The 18394-nt window shown below is 38.3% G+C and overlaps 2 protein-coding genes across 5 annotated transcripts in view; one reads left to right on the top strand and one right to left on the bottom strand.

Moving 5' to 3' along the window:
* Positions 1-2284: 2284 nt before the first annotated feature.
* The window catches only part of LOC149780753 (stimulated by retinoic acid gene 6 protein-like), a 205759-nt gene continuing 189649 nt past the window's right edge, over positions 2285-18394 (bottom strand). For all 4 annotated transcript variants that reach the window (XM_089937827.1, XM_089937825.1, XM_089937826.1 and 1 more), the window contains 3 exons: positions 8465-8593; positions 5637-5803; positions 2285-3798 (listed from right to left, as the gene is read on the bottom strand). In XM_089937827.1, the coding sequence (XP_089793953.1) occupies positions 3503-3798; positions 5637-5803; positions 8465-8593 (592 nt within the window). In that variant the 3' untranslated portion in view covers positions 2285-3502. The remainder of the gene's footprint in view (positions 3799-5636; positions 5804-8464; positions 8594-18394) is intronic.
* LOC149780754 (uncharacterized) lies at positions 12368-18242 on the top strand. Its single transcript, XM_089937227.1, has 3 exons — positions 12368-12601; positions 12918-14707; positions 18221-18242. Exons 2-3 carry the CDS (start codon positions 13926-13928, stop codon positions 18240-18242), a joined length of 804 nt encoding a protein of 267 aa, XP_089793353.1. The 5' UTR covers positions 12368-12601; positions 12918-13925.

The following is an 18394-nucleotide window of genomic DNA, read 5'->3' as shown; positions in this document are numbered from 1 at the left end:
AATAGTATATTTTGGGTTTGTTTTTTGTTCTTCTCTCTTTGGTGTGTGTGTGTGTGTGGGTGTGTATGTGTGTGTGTGTGTGTGTATTGGTCTCTGTCCCAATAAAACTCCCTTTATCCCTATCAAATACATTCTACCTACCTACCTACAGTAGCGCGTATTCAGGTCAGCCACTTGCAACACTGTTGCCATTTATCCCCTAGTTTCCAGTACAGTGACGTCACTGACGCTGGAAATTTTGATACTATAAATATGGACTTGGGGTTTTCCACAGGTTGTAGCTATACATATGTACTAGAGTTCATAAACAGGAACGTCACTCAAGCTGAGGCTATAAAAAGATAGTGGGGTTTTCCAAAGGAATAATCCACAAGTTGTAGTATAAATAGATAGTGGGATTTCATATGAATTTTACCTGATTATAGCTATAAATAGATACATGAGTGTTTATCCACGATCGTCACACAAGTTGATATTGTAAGTAGTTACTAATTTTATCCATTTTAGTCTAAACCATTGTAACTTAATTTTCGGGGATATGTTTATTTTCCTTTAAATTCTGGGACAATTTCGTCATTTTAGCGTTACTTTTAGTCACACCCATTTTGTCGGTGAGCATTTCCTTGATTATAGCTATTTATAGCATCATTACAATTATGCAAATTTTTTAACACCCCAGCAAGAGTTCAGGTCTTGGTAATGCTTTATATATAAATCTCACGCTTGTACTAGTGTATGTATGTCTCTGTCTCTGTTGTGTTTGACCCTCTACCATCATTGTCCCTAGACAATCCCACCATGTTCAATTCCCCTTGACGCTATACAGACCCACCATGTTCAATTTCCATATGTTAAATTCCCCTAGTCCCTAGACAGACCCACACTCTATTCCCATGTTCAATTCCCCTTGTCCCTAGAGTGACCCAGCAATTTTTCCCATGTTCAATTTCCCTTGACGCTATACATTCCCACCCTGTTTAAATTCCCTTGACGCTATACAGTCCCACCCTGTTTAAATTCCCTTGACGCTATACAGTCCCATATTCCCATATTCAATTTCCCTTGTCGCTCAACAGTCCCAAACTCTATTCCCATGTTAATTTCCCTTGTCGCTAAACAGTCCCACGATTTTTCGTCCATGTTAAATTTCCATTGTCGCTAGACAGTCCCAGGGTGGTTAATGTTAAATTTCCATTGTCGCTAGACAGTCCCAGGGGGGTCTGTAATGCTAATTCCCATTATCGCTAGATCGTCCCCAATCACTGCTCGTGTGCCTGTCAACAATTGTTCTTTTAAAGCTTTATCTATACAAAAAACTGGTGGAACAATTTTAAGAAAATTTTGGCACAATGCATTCTGGCATGATCAGATTTCCAGCGATTTTCAATTTATACAAATTATGCATAACAACCATCCAATATGACCACCATTACCAAAAACAGAAACAGATCTTTCAAAAAATTTTCAAAATTTGCTGAACAGAATTCAATAAAATATTAAAGCATAAATGAAAGCATTTTTAAACTATGTACAAATGGTGCTGATCTTCAAATATGGCCACAGCTACCAAAATTAGAAAAACCACTGTTTCCAAAAATTAGGTAAATATTTCAAACGACGTCTTTTCCAAAACTACTGAATATTATTTAATTATTATTTATTTATTTTACAGAACAGGACAGAAAACATTATGACATGAAAATCTTTCCTGACCATCACTAAAATTTAAAAAATTCAAACGACTTTTTCCAAAATCCCTAAACAGAATTTAATCATATTTGAGAGGAAGCATCCCAGAATGAAGACCTTTCGAATTTGTACAAAAGAAGCCGATCTGCAGTCAAATATAACCACCGTTTCTTAAATAGAATATTATTGAAATGATTTCTTCTCTAAAATTGTTGAATAGTATTTGACCAAACTTGACCAATAGCCGTCAGATATATCAGCCGTTACTAAAAACACAACAGGCTTAAACAACTTCTCCAAAACCGTTGCAAAGAATTTCTCCAATCTTGATAAAAGGTGTTCTGGTATAGAGTCCTTTATACAAACGACGTCAGTCTGTCCATAAATACGGTCGTCGTTACTAAGAATGTAGAAACCTTTAAACGACTTCTTTCAGAAAAACAACCTTCTCGGCTAAATAAGACCAAATTTGACAGAAAACATACTCGCGCAGAGAGCTTTCAAATTTATACAAATGATTCCAACTGCACAACTAAAAGATGAAAATAATTGTAGACAATTTTATCTAAAAACGAAATGCTGAAAAGATTTTGAACTTAAAGGATCTGGCATATGTGTCTTTCAATATTAAACTAAATTCTGCTGATCTAGATGCAAGAAAAGATAATTTAAGTAACCTTGGAAGAGTTATCGTCCTGCAATCAACAACACTGGAAGAAATTTCTACCCAAGGCATCCTTCTTTACCGTCTGCTCTTGGATTTAGCTATTAGGCAGATGTCAGCCAGGCAAGCAATCTCACGCCCACTTCTTTTTGTTGCAAGTTTGTTTTTACTTTGTCTCTAAAAGTAAATTTTCAGACTTCATCGCAAACTGTCCATTTCCAACAAATGTCTGACATAGCTGCATCTTCTGTCCTACCACACCTGGTTCTGAACGTTACGTCACTTTGAGCTACTTTTTATGGTTGCTTGAAATCGAATAGGATTAGTCTTGACAACTTTTACTCAAGTTTACACTCGTGCAACTTTGCATTTTGATACACGTGAATGAACTGTAATCTGCAGCACCACTGAAAGCTCTACAATCATCACAAAATGGTGACATAAAGTGTGTGTGGGGGTGGGTGGGTGTGATTTGGAATTTTAACGTAGCTTTAAAAAAATTCAGCCATATCGCTACGAAGTCTGCAGCGTGGCAGTTTATAGTGATGTCTAACACTGGATCATCATGTCCCAGACATGCATCATCATGTCCCACCCAGTCATATTATCCTGACACCAGGCCGACCAGTCCTAACACTAACCTTTTAATGCTGAGCGCCAAACGAGGATGACATAATTAAATCTATATTTGTTTCTCTATTGAAACTTATGACATTCTAGTTTGAATTTTAAGAGAGAAGTACTGTTTGCGAGGGAATTCCTTTCTGGAGACGCGGCTTGTTTACAAATTCGAAGTTTGCAATAGTTACAATCAATTGTCATCTCCAAAGTCATAAGGGTCACTGAGACCTACATAACTATTCACCGTCTTTCATTTAGCTCAGATTTAGCCACGAGTTAGTTCATTTTGAATGTTATATGTATTGCATTTAATATAATTGTCTTTATTTGCCATTAAAGTGAAACTATTGATCGACATGTACAAAAAAGAGATATCAATAAAGTTATGAGTAAAGACTGGCATTAGTTTTTAAAGGTAATGAAATGAAATTTTTTAAAATAAACTAAAGTACAACTATTATTCAGTATCAGCATTTTCGTATGGAACATATGCGATGACTTTGGTCCCCTTTTAACTTTTTAAACCATCTACACCGTACCGTCATCATCATTTTCACAAAAATTCTTCGAATTCATGTTCTCTTTTTCCTGATTTTGATTATATAAGTTATTCTTTTGAATAGTGTATGCTTTGAGCCACATCCTTTGCGCATTGTTGGTTGTCCTGAGTCGTGACGGTGGACAGGGTCGGATTGCACCATAATTAATCAAGGTGTCCTCACTCTTTTGATGCACGTGTTCCAGAAGAAGATCACAGAAGGTCACAAGCACAGGATGCTGGTGCGCTTCTTCTACTCGAAGGAAAGAAATGTAACTCGTATAACCTGAAAAAAGGATATAAAAGTTGCCTCCCATGAATTTAAGCAAAGTGCTCTCCAACTTGGGAAGTTAGTATTGACTATAAACACACCCATACGAGCTTACAGAAGTGGCTTTCTTAATAACAGCTGTTCCCAGCAACAACAAAAATACTGATAACAGAATAAAGAAACAGGTACGATGTGTTGCTGGATGAACAGGCACCTAGAGATTTTTTAATCAATTAAGTTTTTGATCAGTTTTGTAATCTCATTCATCTCCAAGACTTTTTAGGGGATCTTCCGCTTAACTGATCACATGTTAATGATAGACAACAGAAGAGTTTTGATGAAGATATTACAGGAACAAAACTCTGATGAAATAAATTGTTACTTTTTTCCATTATTCTTTGAAATTGACAATTTTGCCAAGTATTGGCATACTTGATACGCTCCAAAAGACCATACTATATTTTGAGGTAATACGCACATCCTAAATATCAGGGGTCGATATCTAACTACCAAAGTAATGAATGAAATTTGTCCTAGCATGCCTTGGTGGAAGCTCGACATTAGTAATCTCTTTGGCGTTCGCGTCCATCCATCTGATCACATTATTTATTAAGGTAAATTTTAACGGACTTTCCTTTCATTAAGTTCTGTGTTTCTTTTTCTTTCTAGCAATATTAGATGTGGACTCGACGAAGTGAAGCATTTTTATTGAGACTTTTCAGGTAAACTGCGGTCGAAACGAAAGTTTCTGTTTCCATCGTTTCTACTTTAAATTAAATATTTGTTTCATGTTTACATTTCCTCGAAAGTTCTAGAAAATGCCATTCTTAATATAAGTAAATATTGCAAAATGATTCGAATTGATTCGAAATAAAAAGTAAGCTTTCTTTGAGTTCACTTTTAAAATGCCTTAATTTGTTTCAGATTGTGTGAAATATACACGCAAAAATGGCTGAATATACTCTTTTTATAGTCCACCTATACATGTTTACTCAAACATATGGTTTTCAATGTATTTTGTATTGATTCAAGCACTTTCATACCATAACACTCTTTATAACACGGTTCTTTATATAAGGCTGGTTTAGTTATGGAACACATTTCATTATAAGGCGGTATTTCCATAACTCCCGAGGACATAATTACAATGAGTATAACCAGGAAAACAGTTTAGTAAATGCATCATTATACGCGAAATTAAGATCAAGGAGTGAGATTATGAGATTGTACAAAATTCTGCGAGATTTTTCTTCACTCAGTGAGATAACACAGGCAGGTGTCACAAGTACAAAATCAACAATTCGGTAATTAAATCACAAGATTCTTGTCAACCTGTTGAGAAGCAAATTATAAAATATTTTCTTTCTAGCAGTAGATCAACTGATTATCAAATGATGAGAAAATGTTTAATCAAAAAATCTACAAATTGTCGTTTCAAATCCACACAATAAAATTTCTAAAATTGCGCAGTGCGAATTTTTTTTATAAAGAACACGTGTATACGGCTGGTTTATTTTCTCCCGTAACGTTTTACTTTACACGTAAACAAGTATTAACATCACGTGTAAACGAGTGTTAAAGATCACAATGGATATGTTATTCGGACGTAAACACAGAACATTTTATATGTTTGCATTTATTGAGGAAGAGCAATTCTACAAAATTACTGAAAGTATAACGAATTTCCAAACATTTCAGAATGAATAGAATAATCCACCATAAATTTGTACACTGACAATTCCACAATTCGTGGAAAAGTCCACCTCGTTTATTTTAAAAAAAAAGCGGAAGGGGGGGGGGGACAACAAAACAAAACCAATGGTACTGTCTTAGTTGGTAATAAGCCTGTTTACCTTCATCGAACGATTCATATCCAGGTAAAAGACAACATCTGTCCATTCTGCCAAGGAAAGCTAGACCTAGCAACACACTACGACCGATACGGTTCATTAAACATCCAAACAACCCCAGAAAAATATAGAAGAAGAACAAGAAGTATGAAACGTTGTGATACACCTTCCTGTAAAAAAACAAAAAAGAATAAAGGTTTTTGCAGGGTAAACAATCGCATCTATGTGAACAGTTTTCATAGTATTTTTTCATTTTTAGTTTAATACAGCAATCGTAATTCAAATACATACATAATATTTACATTGATTTCGCAGTCTGTAATGTACTTGCTACTTTGCCGCAAATGTTCTGTACTTTAAGTTGCTAGAGGGTTACGAGTATTCAACTCCATACCTTGTTTGAAGATTTATATCACGCCTTGAAATATATATTTTCATATTTTCCCTGATTTCACGCATTTAAATAATCAGGGAAATAGTTTTCTTTTATGTACATGATGAAAAATTGTAGAAACACTGCATCATATATATATATATATATATATATATATATATATATATATATATATATATATATATATACACACACACACACGCGCGCGCACACACATTTAATGGCTCTTCTCTGACATATTTTTCCCGAAAATTAACTTGGCAGAAACATATTTATTTCCTTTTATCGCTCACTTGGGGTTATATCATCAAAGCTGTGGAAGGATTCAATAATGAGTAAGGAAATCTATGAATAATTATGAGATAATATTGGATGAGATTGGCAGTGTTTGTTACCACTTTTTTTGGCCGTATTTCTGATCCGATTTTATGATCAAACTTGCAATTTATCGACAATGAATAACATCCAAACATATCAATGAGGTGTTTGGCTAGTCTTGTCACCACTATAATCCAATTTTTGTTTCAAACTTGCAATATATGCTTATATTACTGAAATCTAGGAAGAGTTATATAATAAATGAGATCCATGCATACTAATGAGGTGATCTTGCATTGGATAGGTCGCGCTCTTTACCAATCAGAAAGTCATATCTCAGACCCGACTTTGATCTAGCTTATGAGCTTATACCGCTATGATCTTGGGTGGGTTTGGTAATGAGGGAGATCCAATTATATTAACGACTTTATCTGATTGACTGACATTGTTACCACTCTGGAGGCCAGATTTCTGTTCCGAGTTTGATAAAACACGGAATGCCTGTAAGATCAAGATCTCGTGCAGGTTCGATAGTGAGAAAGATGCAGACATATTAATGAGTTAATCTTTCATCTGATTTGCTTGCCTTGATACCACTCTATAGGCCAGATTTCTGATCCGGCTTTGATAAAACTTAAATATATGCTTCCATGACCAGGATCATGGAATATTTCAGCGATAAGGGAGATAGGTGCATATTAATGAGGTGATCTTGCATTTGATTATCTGACTTCGTCCTACTCTCAAAGCCATACTTTGGGATCTATTGAGTTTATTATCCTCAAGGTTTTGGATGACCCCAGCAATGAGCAAGAAACTGTGCATATAAATTATGCCTTCAAGTTAAGCAAGATCTTTTTGCCAGGATATTGTAAGATAAATAAAATCATTATAATATAAAGTTTGGGAGATAGTTTACATAGGATGTGTTGTTACACTACTACATACGGTTGTTGAGTCAAATGTGTATTATTATTTTTCCTTTTGTGTTTTAAGTCAGCGAATTCTGTAATCAGAAATAGGGTACAAGTCGTGACAGTAAGAGCTCTGCTTTATCAGCAAGTTCTCGTAGACTGGCGTTTATCAATGCATCATGGGAAAGTGCTACTACAGCCACTATTTTTGTGATGACGTGTGTAAATCTACAGCACAAGTATTGGAAAGGTTAGACAGAAGCTGAAAGTTCTCAGGAAGGCGACCATATTTGGAAAACAAAGATATTATATTACGGTTTGTAAATTTTCGTAAAACTCCGGAAGACGGAACTTAGAATTTTTCTTAACGATGAAGCAAACAAATGGGTGTTCGAAGAGATACATGAAGTCAAAGGACATGGAGCGTAGTGTTTATGAGCCCCAATTGTAGACCAGCAATTTAATAGCGGAAGTACGTTAATTGATTTATATTTTTCTTTAAAATCTAAATTACATGTATTGTTCAAATCAATAATTATGTGAGGAAATGATCATAATTCCAAGGCTAATCTTTCTGTTTCCAACTGTCTGCCTGTCTGTTTCGGTCCAGAATGGGGAGGAGGGCTCTTTAAGGTCTGAAATTGTTAACGATTACTGGTAAAGATGTCAAGAGACCGCGCCTTGAATTAATATATTGATGTCGTCTGCCTCTGGCAATTATATCATACAGCCCTCCCCCTTCTCTCTCTCTCTCTGTCTCTCTCTCTCTGTCTCTCTCACTCTCTCTCTCTCTCTCTTCCATGAATGTGAAGATTAGGTAAATTTCAGACATCCTGAGTTTTTTTAAAAAGTGACATCTTTTTCACGGTCTCCGAATATCACAACTTATGATGAGATTCAACACAGTGTCCAAGGTCATCGATGGAATTTCTTTTGATAAAACATATCGCGAAGCTCAAAGCTGCACAACATATGGAAATAAGAATCGGGTATCTGCAACATAAATTCTCCCACCATCATCTTTAACCTTCATTCTACTAATCCCACTTTCCTACGTGTATTAAGTATTCAATAATTATGATCAGTCATCATCAGTGCTTTCACCATACATCGTCTGCATCTACTGTATCTGTTATAACTCATTTCTGTGCACAAAATTATGATAGATCAGTAGTGCTATATGACGTAGCGCTCACTGAAGTTACCTATTATCCATTGCTAGGACAGGGTCAGATTTCCCGTCATCAGATTTTGTTGCAATCTTCTGAAGAAATACTCTATGACACAACTGGTACTGCAGGTAGAATATGATCAAAGCTACCGCTATACCTGGTCTAAAAAGAGGAAACTGTTATTAGATGGCAGTAATTACTTTAACACACGTATTTTGCATTACTATGTCATTGTTAACGGATTCTAAGCTACATGAAGTCAATGCTCCTGGACAAAATATATACCTGGTTTAAAAATGGACACCTATCCATAATTTGTTAATTATTACTACACACAACGTAGACTCAGGAACATTATTTTATGACAGGTCTCATAACTTTAATTGTATGAAGAATTTGCCACTACATATAATTTGTTAATTAACTGATACTGAGATGTAAAAGAATACCCATATATTTTTTGAAAAGGTGTCTTCACTACTTGCGTCTCTATATGTGTATGCTATTTTATGTTTTGTATATTTTCTTAAACGTTTGGTTTGATTAAAATACAGAAACCACTTAATTCAATTAAATGCTAAGTCTGTAACTGCGATAATTTATTGGCACAATTTATTCTTGTTATATCGTCCTGAGTAGGTTGGTACTTGATTCAAATGAAAACACGTGGCCCAAAGTTCGACAACAACTGAAAATCTCTCAGAAGCTAATCAAGAATATTTTTAAAGACAATTTTTAAAACATTTCAGAACAAAATTTGGGAGAAAAATCTCTCTGTATGATGTTCTAGAAGTATCACATGTGTGACAATTTGTTCATTATGCTCAGCTTCTTATCTACAAGGTTTTGAAATTTTAAATGAGTCTTTGACAGGGTGACCATATTTTACATATGCCCATAATCTTTAAGTTGAAAGCGCACAAGGTGGGTTTTGAGAAACTGTTAGTGCCACTTTTCTTTAATGTTTTGAGTCGTTTGAATTCATTTTAAAGCACTTTCTTATACTGATGACATATGTATGAATACATGAGCCAGAAAGCCGTTATCATGAAGGTTCTGTCTCTTTTGTCGTTGACCATTATGATGAATTCACAGCGATGATTTTCATTATCTCCTCTAGTGTTTCTGTTCTTCCTAGGACTATTAATTCGTTTTTTTTTTGCCATTTGTCAATTACAACCGAAGTGATTGCTTTATGTGATGCAGGTCTTATTTTATTTTTATGGTTTTGTATCTGTCGGCTTCGTTCAGAAAAAGTTCAAACTCCTCTGTGGACATGGCATTGCCATCGTAGCGCATTACATATGTGGTCTGTTGTTGTGTTGAGGTTTTGATTTGGCCAAAAGGGGAATTTAATTGTGCTTTTCAGCTTTCATAGATAGTTACCAAAAAATGAAATATCCAGCCATAGAAATAAGATAAAAGCATATGTGGATATGAAACACTGTAGTAGTGTCATAATTGAGGTTTTGGATATTTATTACTTTTTCTAGGTTAAAGTCTCTATCCCCCACGAATTATCTTATTTAGCAAACAAGCCAGACACTATGTGCAACCCGTGGATTACAAGCATTAATAATCCATGAACGTGAAATGGCCCATACAAGCAGCTATATTGATACACTGACGCAAAATCCTCATATGGCACTCACATTCGTAACCGTAATACAATTCCTATTGCCAGATTTACAATCACTGAATCTGACAATCGTTACTGAGCGGCTTCATTAATAAGTTTACCAATCGTATTCGGCATAGTTTATGCTGATGGTAACCTAATCGCTTTTGATGGTACTCGAGTCACTAATCGCCGTAGTCGATCTCGAAGCGATTGACCTGTTTGTAATCCTAGTTTTTTCAATCGATCCACGGCAACGTTTTGACACTATCAACGACTTGCATTGTAACTTGTTTAGCGATTGATGCCGAGGTCGATAATAAGGCTGATACCTGTACATATGTTTTGTGAACAACCGTTGACAAATCAATTTGGCCTCATTAATGACTTCGGGTGCATTGTTTCATACACGTATTGATCCCACAAGTGTTTCCAACTGATCAGAAATTTCGTTAGGGTCACACAGTCCACTAAGGCCTTCGCCTTGTGGTTGCTTCTGCTGTGTGGGTGCAGGAGCTACACGTTTTTGTTGCATTTATTGTTGTTTTTGTTGTACTTCTTTCTATTGTGTTTGTTGCATTTCTTGTTGCATTTCTTTCTGTTGTACAGATACATATCTTTGGGCTGCACGTTTTTGGATTGCACGTTCAGCGCGTTTTTGTTGCTTTTCTTATTGATATATTTGAAACCGTTGTCGTTGTTTTACCTCATCTGCATGTTGTTTCTCAAGTTTACGTTGAGGATCTTCCTCTGTAGCATAGTCAAGGTTGGGGTCGGAGTCTCTCGGGTATCTTTCTATATAATCTCTCCACATAATCTCACCTCCTTCAGTTATTTAACCTCTAAATACACTAAGTGTTTCTACAAAATGAGTCCACTGATTACCGGTACATAGTTTCTTTCCAGTCAACTCCTTGAATACCATTTTAGTCTATTCCTTATTCATGTGTTTATCTTGTGTCGTTGATTGCAATTTTATCATGTACTCTTTCCAGTTGGGAGGCCTGTAAAGAGCAACACGCATAGGATTTGTGAAGGTCACTTGGCGAGTTACTTCTTTAAAGTATTGAGGCTGTGTTTGCAACTGTGACGTTTCACCTTCTTCACTTCTTTTGCCTTTCTATAAAATGAGTCCACTGGTTATGTCGGGTCGCACGTCTGGTATCCTGGCAACTGCCGCTCGAACGTCTTCTTCAAGTACTCGGATGCCTTTTGCAAGTACACCAACGGCTTCTCCAGTTTCACGGACGTCTTCTTTGACTTCCGCAATCGCCGGTGGCAAGCGCGTAATAGACTCTGTAGTTGCTGCTGTGGCTTTCGTGATATCCTTGGTGCGTTTAACTATCTTACGAACCCGCACGATATTTTCCCCCTGCGACTAGAAGTTCTGCTCAAATCAATAGTGAAAAAATATACGGATCCTTAGTGATCTGCACTAACATGTCACGAAATTTTCATCCCAACGAGTAGTCAGCAAGTCCAATGAATATGTGCAAGACCATGCACGTCAGTGCACGAAATATCATCAACATGTTACAGTTGTCACGAATTCCTTTAGGAACTTGCATGTATCGTTGAGTTAAATAAATCACATCTGTGTTTTTGTGTTGACATCGTGAAAATATATGCGCGGGATTGATTTGGTGCTCGAGCATCACATCGTCGTATGTTACAAGATTGTTTGTGTTTGAATCCAAATTGTCAATGGTAGGTACTTAATGGATGATGGAAAAGATATCAACGGTGGTGGTGCCACCATTTTACTGAACGCTTTGAATTTTTTTTAAAACGTCATAACACTGTTGATTATTCCTGATCCAGCAGGGCCGATGTTCAGTGCACGAACTGGGTTTGGAAATGTATCCTCATGCTTGGATGGTTCAGGCGCCGATAGCGCGGAAAAGTCATCGACGGTAAAAGCATCTGAGAATTTTCTTTTTTGATGACATTGAATAATGTTATGTTGTATAATACAATCATGTCATCATAATGTGTGCGATGTCGCGCGAAGTACGTACTACAAATCCAGCTCAAATTCAGACATATATTGGACGAGCAGCGATTACCTGAACTTGTGTTTGATGCGGAACAAATAAATTCACATTCATAAAAAAGAAGTCGGCGGTGATATCGCGGCTGCATTAACGAAGTTACCGGGAACACACTAGAGTTAATTCCATGGTGAAAAACATATTCCTGGATAGAGTTAGTGTGGACTGTTACATGGCTGGACATACGACTTGATTCTAACAAGCAACCAAAGAGTGCTGATGTCACGGAATGGTGTAAATGTTGTTAATTAAATACATGTACTCGGGTTTCGTTTCTTTTCTCTGTACAACGATACCCGAGGGTGATTATAATATGGTCTATGTATTTCGAAATCGTGAGTACGATTCGTCCTGTGCCACACGTGCAAGGTGCTTTTGATAAAGAATAACGAAAATTCTATAGGTATAAATACGTTACTACATGTAAAGGACCTTTACAATACTAATGGTTTTGTCAGCAAGCGGCCTGCTAAAAGGATTCGCACAACTCCAGCTGTAGGGGTAGGTAATTTTTGGGTTTTAAGTGATAACTAGTGTATTACCATATTTGCCTTTGCATGTTTGTTATAGTTTTCTTTACATACCATAATGCGTGCATTTTTTATTCTTGTTGCGACGTAGTGCAGGACTTATATTGGTAATGTAAAGCTACATTTTTTAAAAGAATTGTTTACTATTGTCTTATCAAGCAGGGTTAGGTTTACTATTGAACCTCTGTTTTGTAATTGCCATAATAATATAATCTTTTTTACCATGTATAACGTCCTTACGTTATGTCTGTATCAAGTGTAGTACACTGTATCGGGTATATTTTCAGCTGAGTGTGAGTGAGGTTTTGATGGTAGGAATATCCGGGGTGTCCGGTGTTGTCCGAGGGTAGAAACGTCCGTGTGTCCGGAGCGTTTAAGGTGCCGGAGCGTCTAATGTCTAGCGTCCGGAGTGTCCAGAGGGACTAAGGTGACCCAGCTGTAGAGCCGTCAAAAGACCAGGGGGTCCGGAGGGTCTAATATTTCAAGTGTCCGGAGGGTCTAATGTTTCAAGTGATCATAGTATTCCGAGGGTCCGGAGTCTATAGTGGTTGTGAAATTGATTCCGAGGAGCTGTGGAGCGGATATGGTGCACGGGTGACGGAGTGCATCTCCACACATGTATTTTTAGCTGTATGCTAATTTTGGGTTAGTAAGACCCAGTGTATTATTCAGGACTGGAAGGATAGATTGTATATCCGTTCTTGTTTAGTGACATAATTTCGCTACCTGAGCGAATACATTTTTTACTATGTGTAAAGACTTACATTGTTTACTATTTGAGTGAACTATATTCATCTTTCCATTATTGAATCATTTGTGAAATCATTTATCCTGTGTTTTAGGGTTACTGAACTAAATTTATTTGTATATTTTTTTCATCTTTGAAACTGTGCGTTTTTTTGTTAAATAGATCCAATATTTGGATTATAAATACGCACACATCTTCATAATCCACTACTCATATAAATCGCCATATTAAACCATATATTTGTGTCGTCAAAACGTGTTCTGTTGTTAATCCGAAATATCCCACCCGGTTATCTTGTTACAAATGGTGTCAGAAGTGGGATCATTTCGGATATAACAGAGCACTGAAATTGTTTTATTATATTTGTATGCTTTTTGTGTGTTTCAGATGCGTTTGACAAAGCACCAAGGTTAGGTAGATACCTAATTTTACGTTATTTTTTGTATTTAATATTTTGTTGCATTTCGTGAAAGAAAATACGGTTTGTGGTAATTACGTGTTTTGTATACAACTGCACTTTAAGGTTGGTCACCACCAAACTTTTGAAATGTCTTCTATGAAAGAACTGGTAGAACTGGGGAAACAGTTTGGTTATGAGGGGGAGTCCCTTAGAAATTTCGTTCGTGAAGAACAAGCCCGGGAGAGGGACCAAAGATTAAAGGAGAGGGAATTAGAGAGGGAAAAATTTGAAAGGGAACAACAAATAGAAAGGGAAAAATTTGAAAGGGAACAACAAATAGAAAGGGAAAAAAGGGAAACCCAGAAGGAAATGATAGAATTAGAGAAGTGTAAGATCGAACTAGAGAAACAGGCTGAGAGGGAATTAGAAAGGGAAAAATTTGAAAGGGAACAACAAATAGAAAGGGAAAAAAGGGAAACCCAGAAGGAAATGATAGAATTAGAGAAGGGTAAGATTGAACTAGAGAAACAGGCTGAGAGGGAAAGGATAGAATGGGAAAGGGAAGCAGAGAGGGAGAAGTTAGAAGGGGAAGATATAAATCGGCAGAAGGAATATCTAAGAAATTCTGAGCTATTGCAAGCTAAAAAAGAGGGGGAACATGATGTTAAACTGAGAGGTCCAAAATTGCCCCCATTTGAAGACGATAAAGATAATATGGATAGTTATCTAAATAGGTTTGAGAGGTATGCTACGGTACAAAAATGGAAGAAAGACGATTGGCCGCTCCATCTTAGCGCGTTATTGAAAGGTAAAGCGTTAGACGTGTATTCGCGTTTATCCACGGCCGATTCGCTCAATTACCCCGTGTTGAAAGAGGCACTTTTCAAGAAATATGAACTAACCGAGCAAGGGTTTCGCAAGAAGTTTAAGTATAGTAAACCAGATAGAGGCGAAACATTCACACAGTTCGTCAGTAGGACTTGCAATTATTTGCAGCGATGGGTGGAATGTGGTAAAGTCGTCAAGACATTTGAGGGTCTTGTCGATTTCTTGCTTCGTGACCAATTGTTAACAACTTGTGGCAAGGAGTTATATTTATTCTTGAAGGAAAGATCCTTCACAAATGTACATGAAATGGCCACACAGGCGGATTTGTTCGCCGAAGCTCGGGGAGGTTCGCAGAATGTCATCACGCGAGATGTCAAAGGTGGGAATCAGGTCAACGACAGAAAACCCAGGGAACCTGAAAAATCTGGTAGGAGTAACCAGGGGAAGCGGAGTGACATGCAATGTTTCATTTGCAAGGAAGTGGGTCATATCTCCCACTATTGTCCTAAGCGGAAGGGACCAGTCCAGAAAGTAGCGGTAGCCATTAGAGGCAGAAGATCGGTAAATGGAAAACTTAATGTTTCTCAGCAAGTTAAGCGGAAAGCGGTGCGTGAACCGGTGGTGCGTTCAGAGATCAGTCGCGATGTGATCCATTCAATCGGCACGTGTATTTTTCCAGAGGCACGGGTGCCGACCGCAAACGGCACTGTTAACGGACAAGAAGTCACCGTTCTACGAGACACGGGATGCACTACTGTAGTCGTGAAACGGAGCTTAGTCCGCGATGATCAATTGCTTGGGGTTAAATCACCTTGCATGTTGCTTGACCAGACAATCGACCACGTTCCAGTTGCAAGGATAATGATAGATACACCTTTTTTGACCGGGACTGTAGAAGCTTTATGCGTAGCCAACCCGATCTATGAGCTGACGATTGGCAACGTACCGGGTTCTAGACTCCCAACCATAGCAGATTTCCGATTCCCTATCATCCAGGCAGTGCAAACTAGGGCTCAGGTAAAGGAGGAAAATAAACCTTTGCGTAAGTTAAAAGTACCGGAAGCCATTACTGATATATCCCGCGAAGAATTCCAAAATGAGCAAAAACGTGACGCGTCTTTACGTGCAACCTCTGAGAAGGCATTAACGGGTACCGTGAGAAAGTGTAAGAACGGGGGTTCCTCTAAATTCCTTGTTCGGAAGGGTTTAATGTACAGGGAATACTCTACATCGGATAGGAAGTTCTTGCAATTAGTGGTTCCCCAGAAATTTAGGGCACATGTATTAAAGGTCGCGCACGAGTCGAATATGGCATTTCATTTAGGCGTAAAGAAAACAATGGATAGGGTATTAAGAGAATTTTATTGGCCTGGCGTCAATAGCGACATAGCGCGGTTCTGTCGCTCGTGCGACGTTTGCCAGAAGACGATCTCTAAGGGCAGGATAACTAGAGTACCGTTAGGTCAGATGCCCTTGATAGATACTCCGTTCAAACGAGTAGCCATCGACATTGTAGGACCAATATTTCCGCATACAGATCGGAAAAACCGATACATCTTGACACTGGTAGATTACGCTACCAGATATCCAGAAGCCATAGCTTTGCCATCAATTGAAACCGAACGTGTAGCCGAAGCGCTCGTAGACATGTTCAGCAGGGTCGGAGTGCCCGAAGAGGTTCTTACGGATTGTGGAGCGCAATTCACCTCAGATCTTATGGCAGAAATTAGTAGGTTGTTGTCCCTTAAACAGTTACGCACAACACCTTACCATCCTATGTGCAATGGATTGGTCGAGAAATTCAACGGCACATTGAAGCAAATGTTGCGGAGAATGTGTGCGGAAAGACCGAAGGATTGGGATAGATATATGAACGCCCTTCTGTTCGCATATCGTGAGGTTCCTCAGGAAAGCTTGGGTTTCTCCCCGTTTGAACTATTGTACGGTAGGACAGTTCGTGGTCCTATGCGCATACTTCGTGAACTGTGGACAGACGAGGTCGCGGACGAAGAAGTTAAGACCACATACCATTACGTAGTTGATTTGCGCGAAAGATTAGAAAGTACTTGTCAAATGGCGCAAGACGAACTCGCGAAATCTAGTCGTAGGTACGCCAAGTACTACAACCGAGGAACTCGGAGTAAAAAATTTGACGTAGGCGATCAAGTGTTGGTGCTTCTCCCAACGAATAACAACAAGCTGCTAGTCCAATGGAAAGGGCCATATGAAGTCAGACAGGTGAAAGGCGAAATGGATTATATCATTGATATGGAGGGGAAGTCCAAGACATTTCATGCCAATATGCTTAAACTCTACGTAGCGAGACCTGGACAAACGATTGATAAAGGGATTTTGAATGTAGTATGCGTTGCGGTGATAGAGGATAGGTCTGGTGACGAAGCGGAATTCGTCTCCAGCACAGAAATACCCCTTGAATACCCCATGGACGTTGGTAAAGAAAGTATTGACCAGATAAATGTATGCCCTGAGTTATCGGAGGGTCAACGTACACAGATGATGGAGGTTTTGTCCAAATATCCAGATGTGTTCACGGACAGACCAGGCCGTACGGGTCTAATTCGACACGAGATCAAATTGAATACCACTGAGCCTATCAGGATTAAAGGATATCCGATACCCTTTAATGCACGGGAGACAATCAGCGAAGAAGTGATGAAAATGTTAGACCAGGGAGTGATCGAACCTTCAAACTCCCCATACTCGTCCCCCGTGGTGTTAGTCAGAAAGAAAGACGGGACCAACCGGTTTTGCATCGACTTTCGGCAATTAAACAAGATCACCGTATTTGACGCAGAACCAATGCCAGATATGGAAAGTGTATTTTCAAAATTGGCAGGTCATAAATACATTTCCAAATTAGATCTAAGCAAGGGATATTGGCAGATACCCATCGCCGATAATGTCCGCGAGTTGACGGCATTCGCGACTCCCAAAGGACTGTTTCAATTTAAAGTTATGCCTTTCGGTTTAGTCAACGCCGGTGCGTCGTGCGTTCGTCTCATGCGCAAATTATTAAACGGAACGGAAAACGTCGACAGCTTCGTTGACGACATCTTTGTTTACACGCATACATGGGATGAACATGTTAAGGTATTACGGGATCTGTTCGATAGACTTCACATTGCAAACCTTTCAGTTAGGCCTACTAAGTGTAGCATAGGGTATTCCAGTCTGGAATGTTTGGGACATCTGGTAAGTGGACTAGGCCAGTTGCAACCTCATCCAGATAAAATAGGAGCAATCAGGGATGCCCCTAGACCAGAGACAAAAAAACAAGTAAGGTCTTTCCTAGGTCTAATCGGGTTCTACAGGAAATTCGTCCCCAACTTTTCGGCTATTGCCAGCCCATTAACGGATTTGACTAGAAAGGGGCAACCGAATAAAGTTTCATGGGGTGTATGCCAGGAAAAAGCGTTTAACACTCTAAAACACAAACTGGTAAGTGCACCAATTTTAAAGTTGCCGGAAATAGATAAACCTTTTGTACTGAGGACTGATGCGTCCGATACGGGTCTTGGGGCTGTTTTGCTACAGGAGCAAGAGGGGATGAAATTGCCCATTGCTTATGCAAGTAGGAAATTGCTCCCTGAGAGAGGGAAAGTACTCCGTGATTGAAAAGGAGTGCCTAGGTTTAGTATGGGGAATAGGAAAATTCCATACATATCTTTTTGGGAGGGAGTTTACCTTGCAAACGGACCATCAGCCGCTTTTATATTTGAATAAAGCAAAGGTCACCAATGCAAGATTGATGCGTTGGGCGTTGTCTT

The sequence above is a fragment of the Sinohyriopsis cumingii genome, chromosome 16, assembly GCF_028554795.1.
Source record: "Sinohyriopsis cumingii isolate HCF-2022 chromosome 16, ASM2855479v2, whole genome shotgun sequence".
Lineage (NCBI taxonomy): Eukaryota > Metazoa > Mollusca > Bivalvia > Unionida > Unionidae > Sinohyriopsis > Sinohyriopsis cumingii.
Note: the sequence above shows the minus strand (reverse complement) of the source record. Positions and strands in the feature narration are given on the sequence as shown.

Excerpts from the sequence above, each read along its gene's own strand:
- LOC149780754 (XM_089937227.1), top strand. The coding sequence starts at position 13,926 with ATGTCTTCTATGAAAGAACTGGTAGAACTGGGGAAACAGTTTGGTTAT. Across the intron at positions 14,708-18,220 it reads GGGTTTCGCAAGAAGTTTAA|AGGGAAAGTACTCCGTGATT; the intron begins GTATAGTAAACC and ends GCTCCCTGAGAG.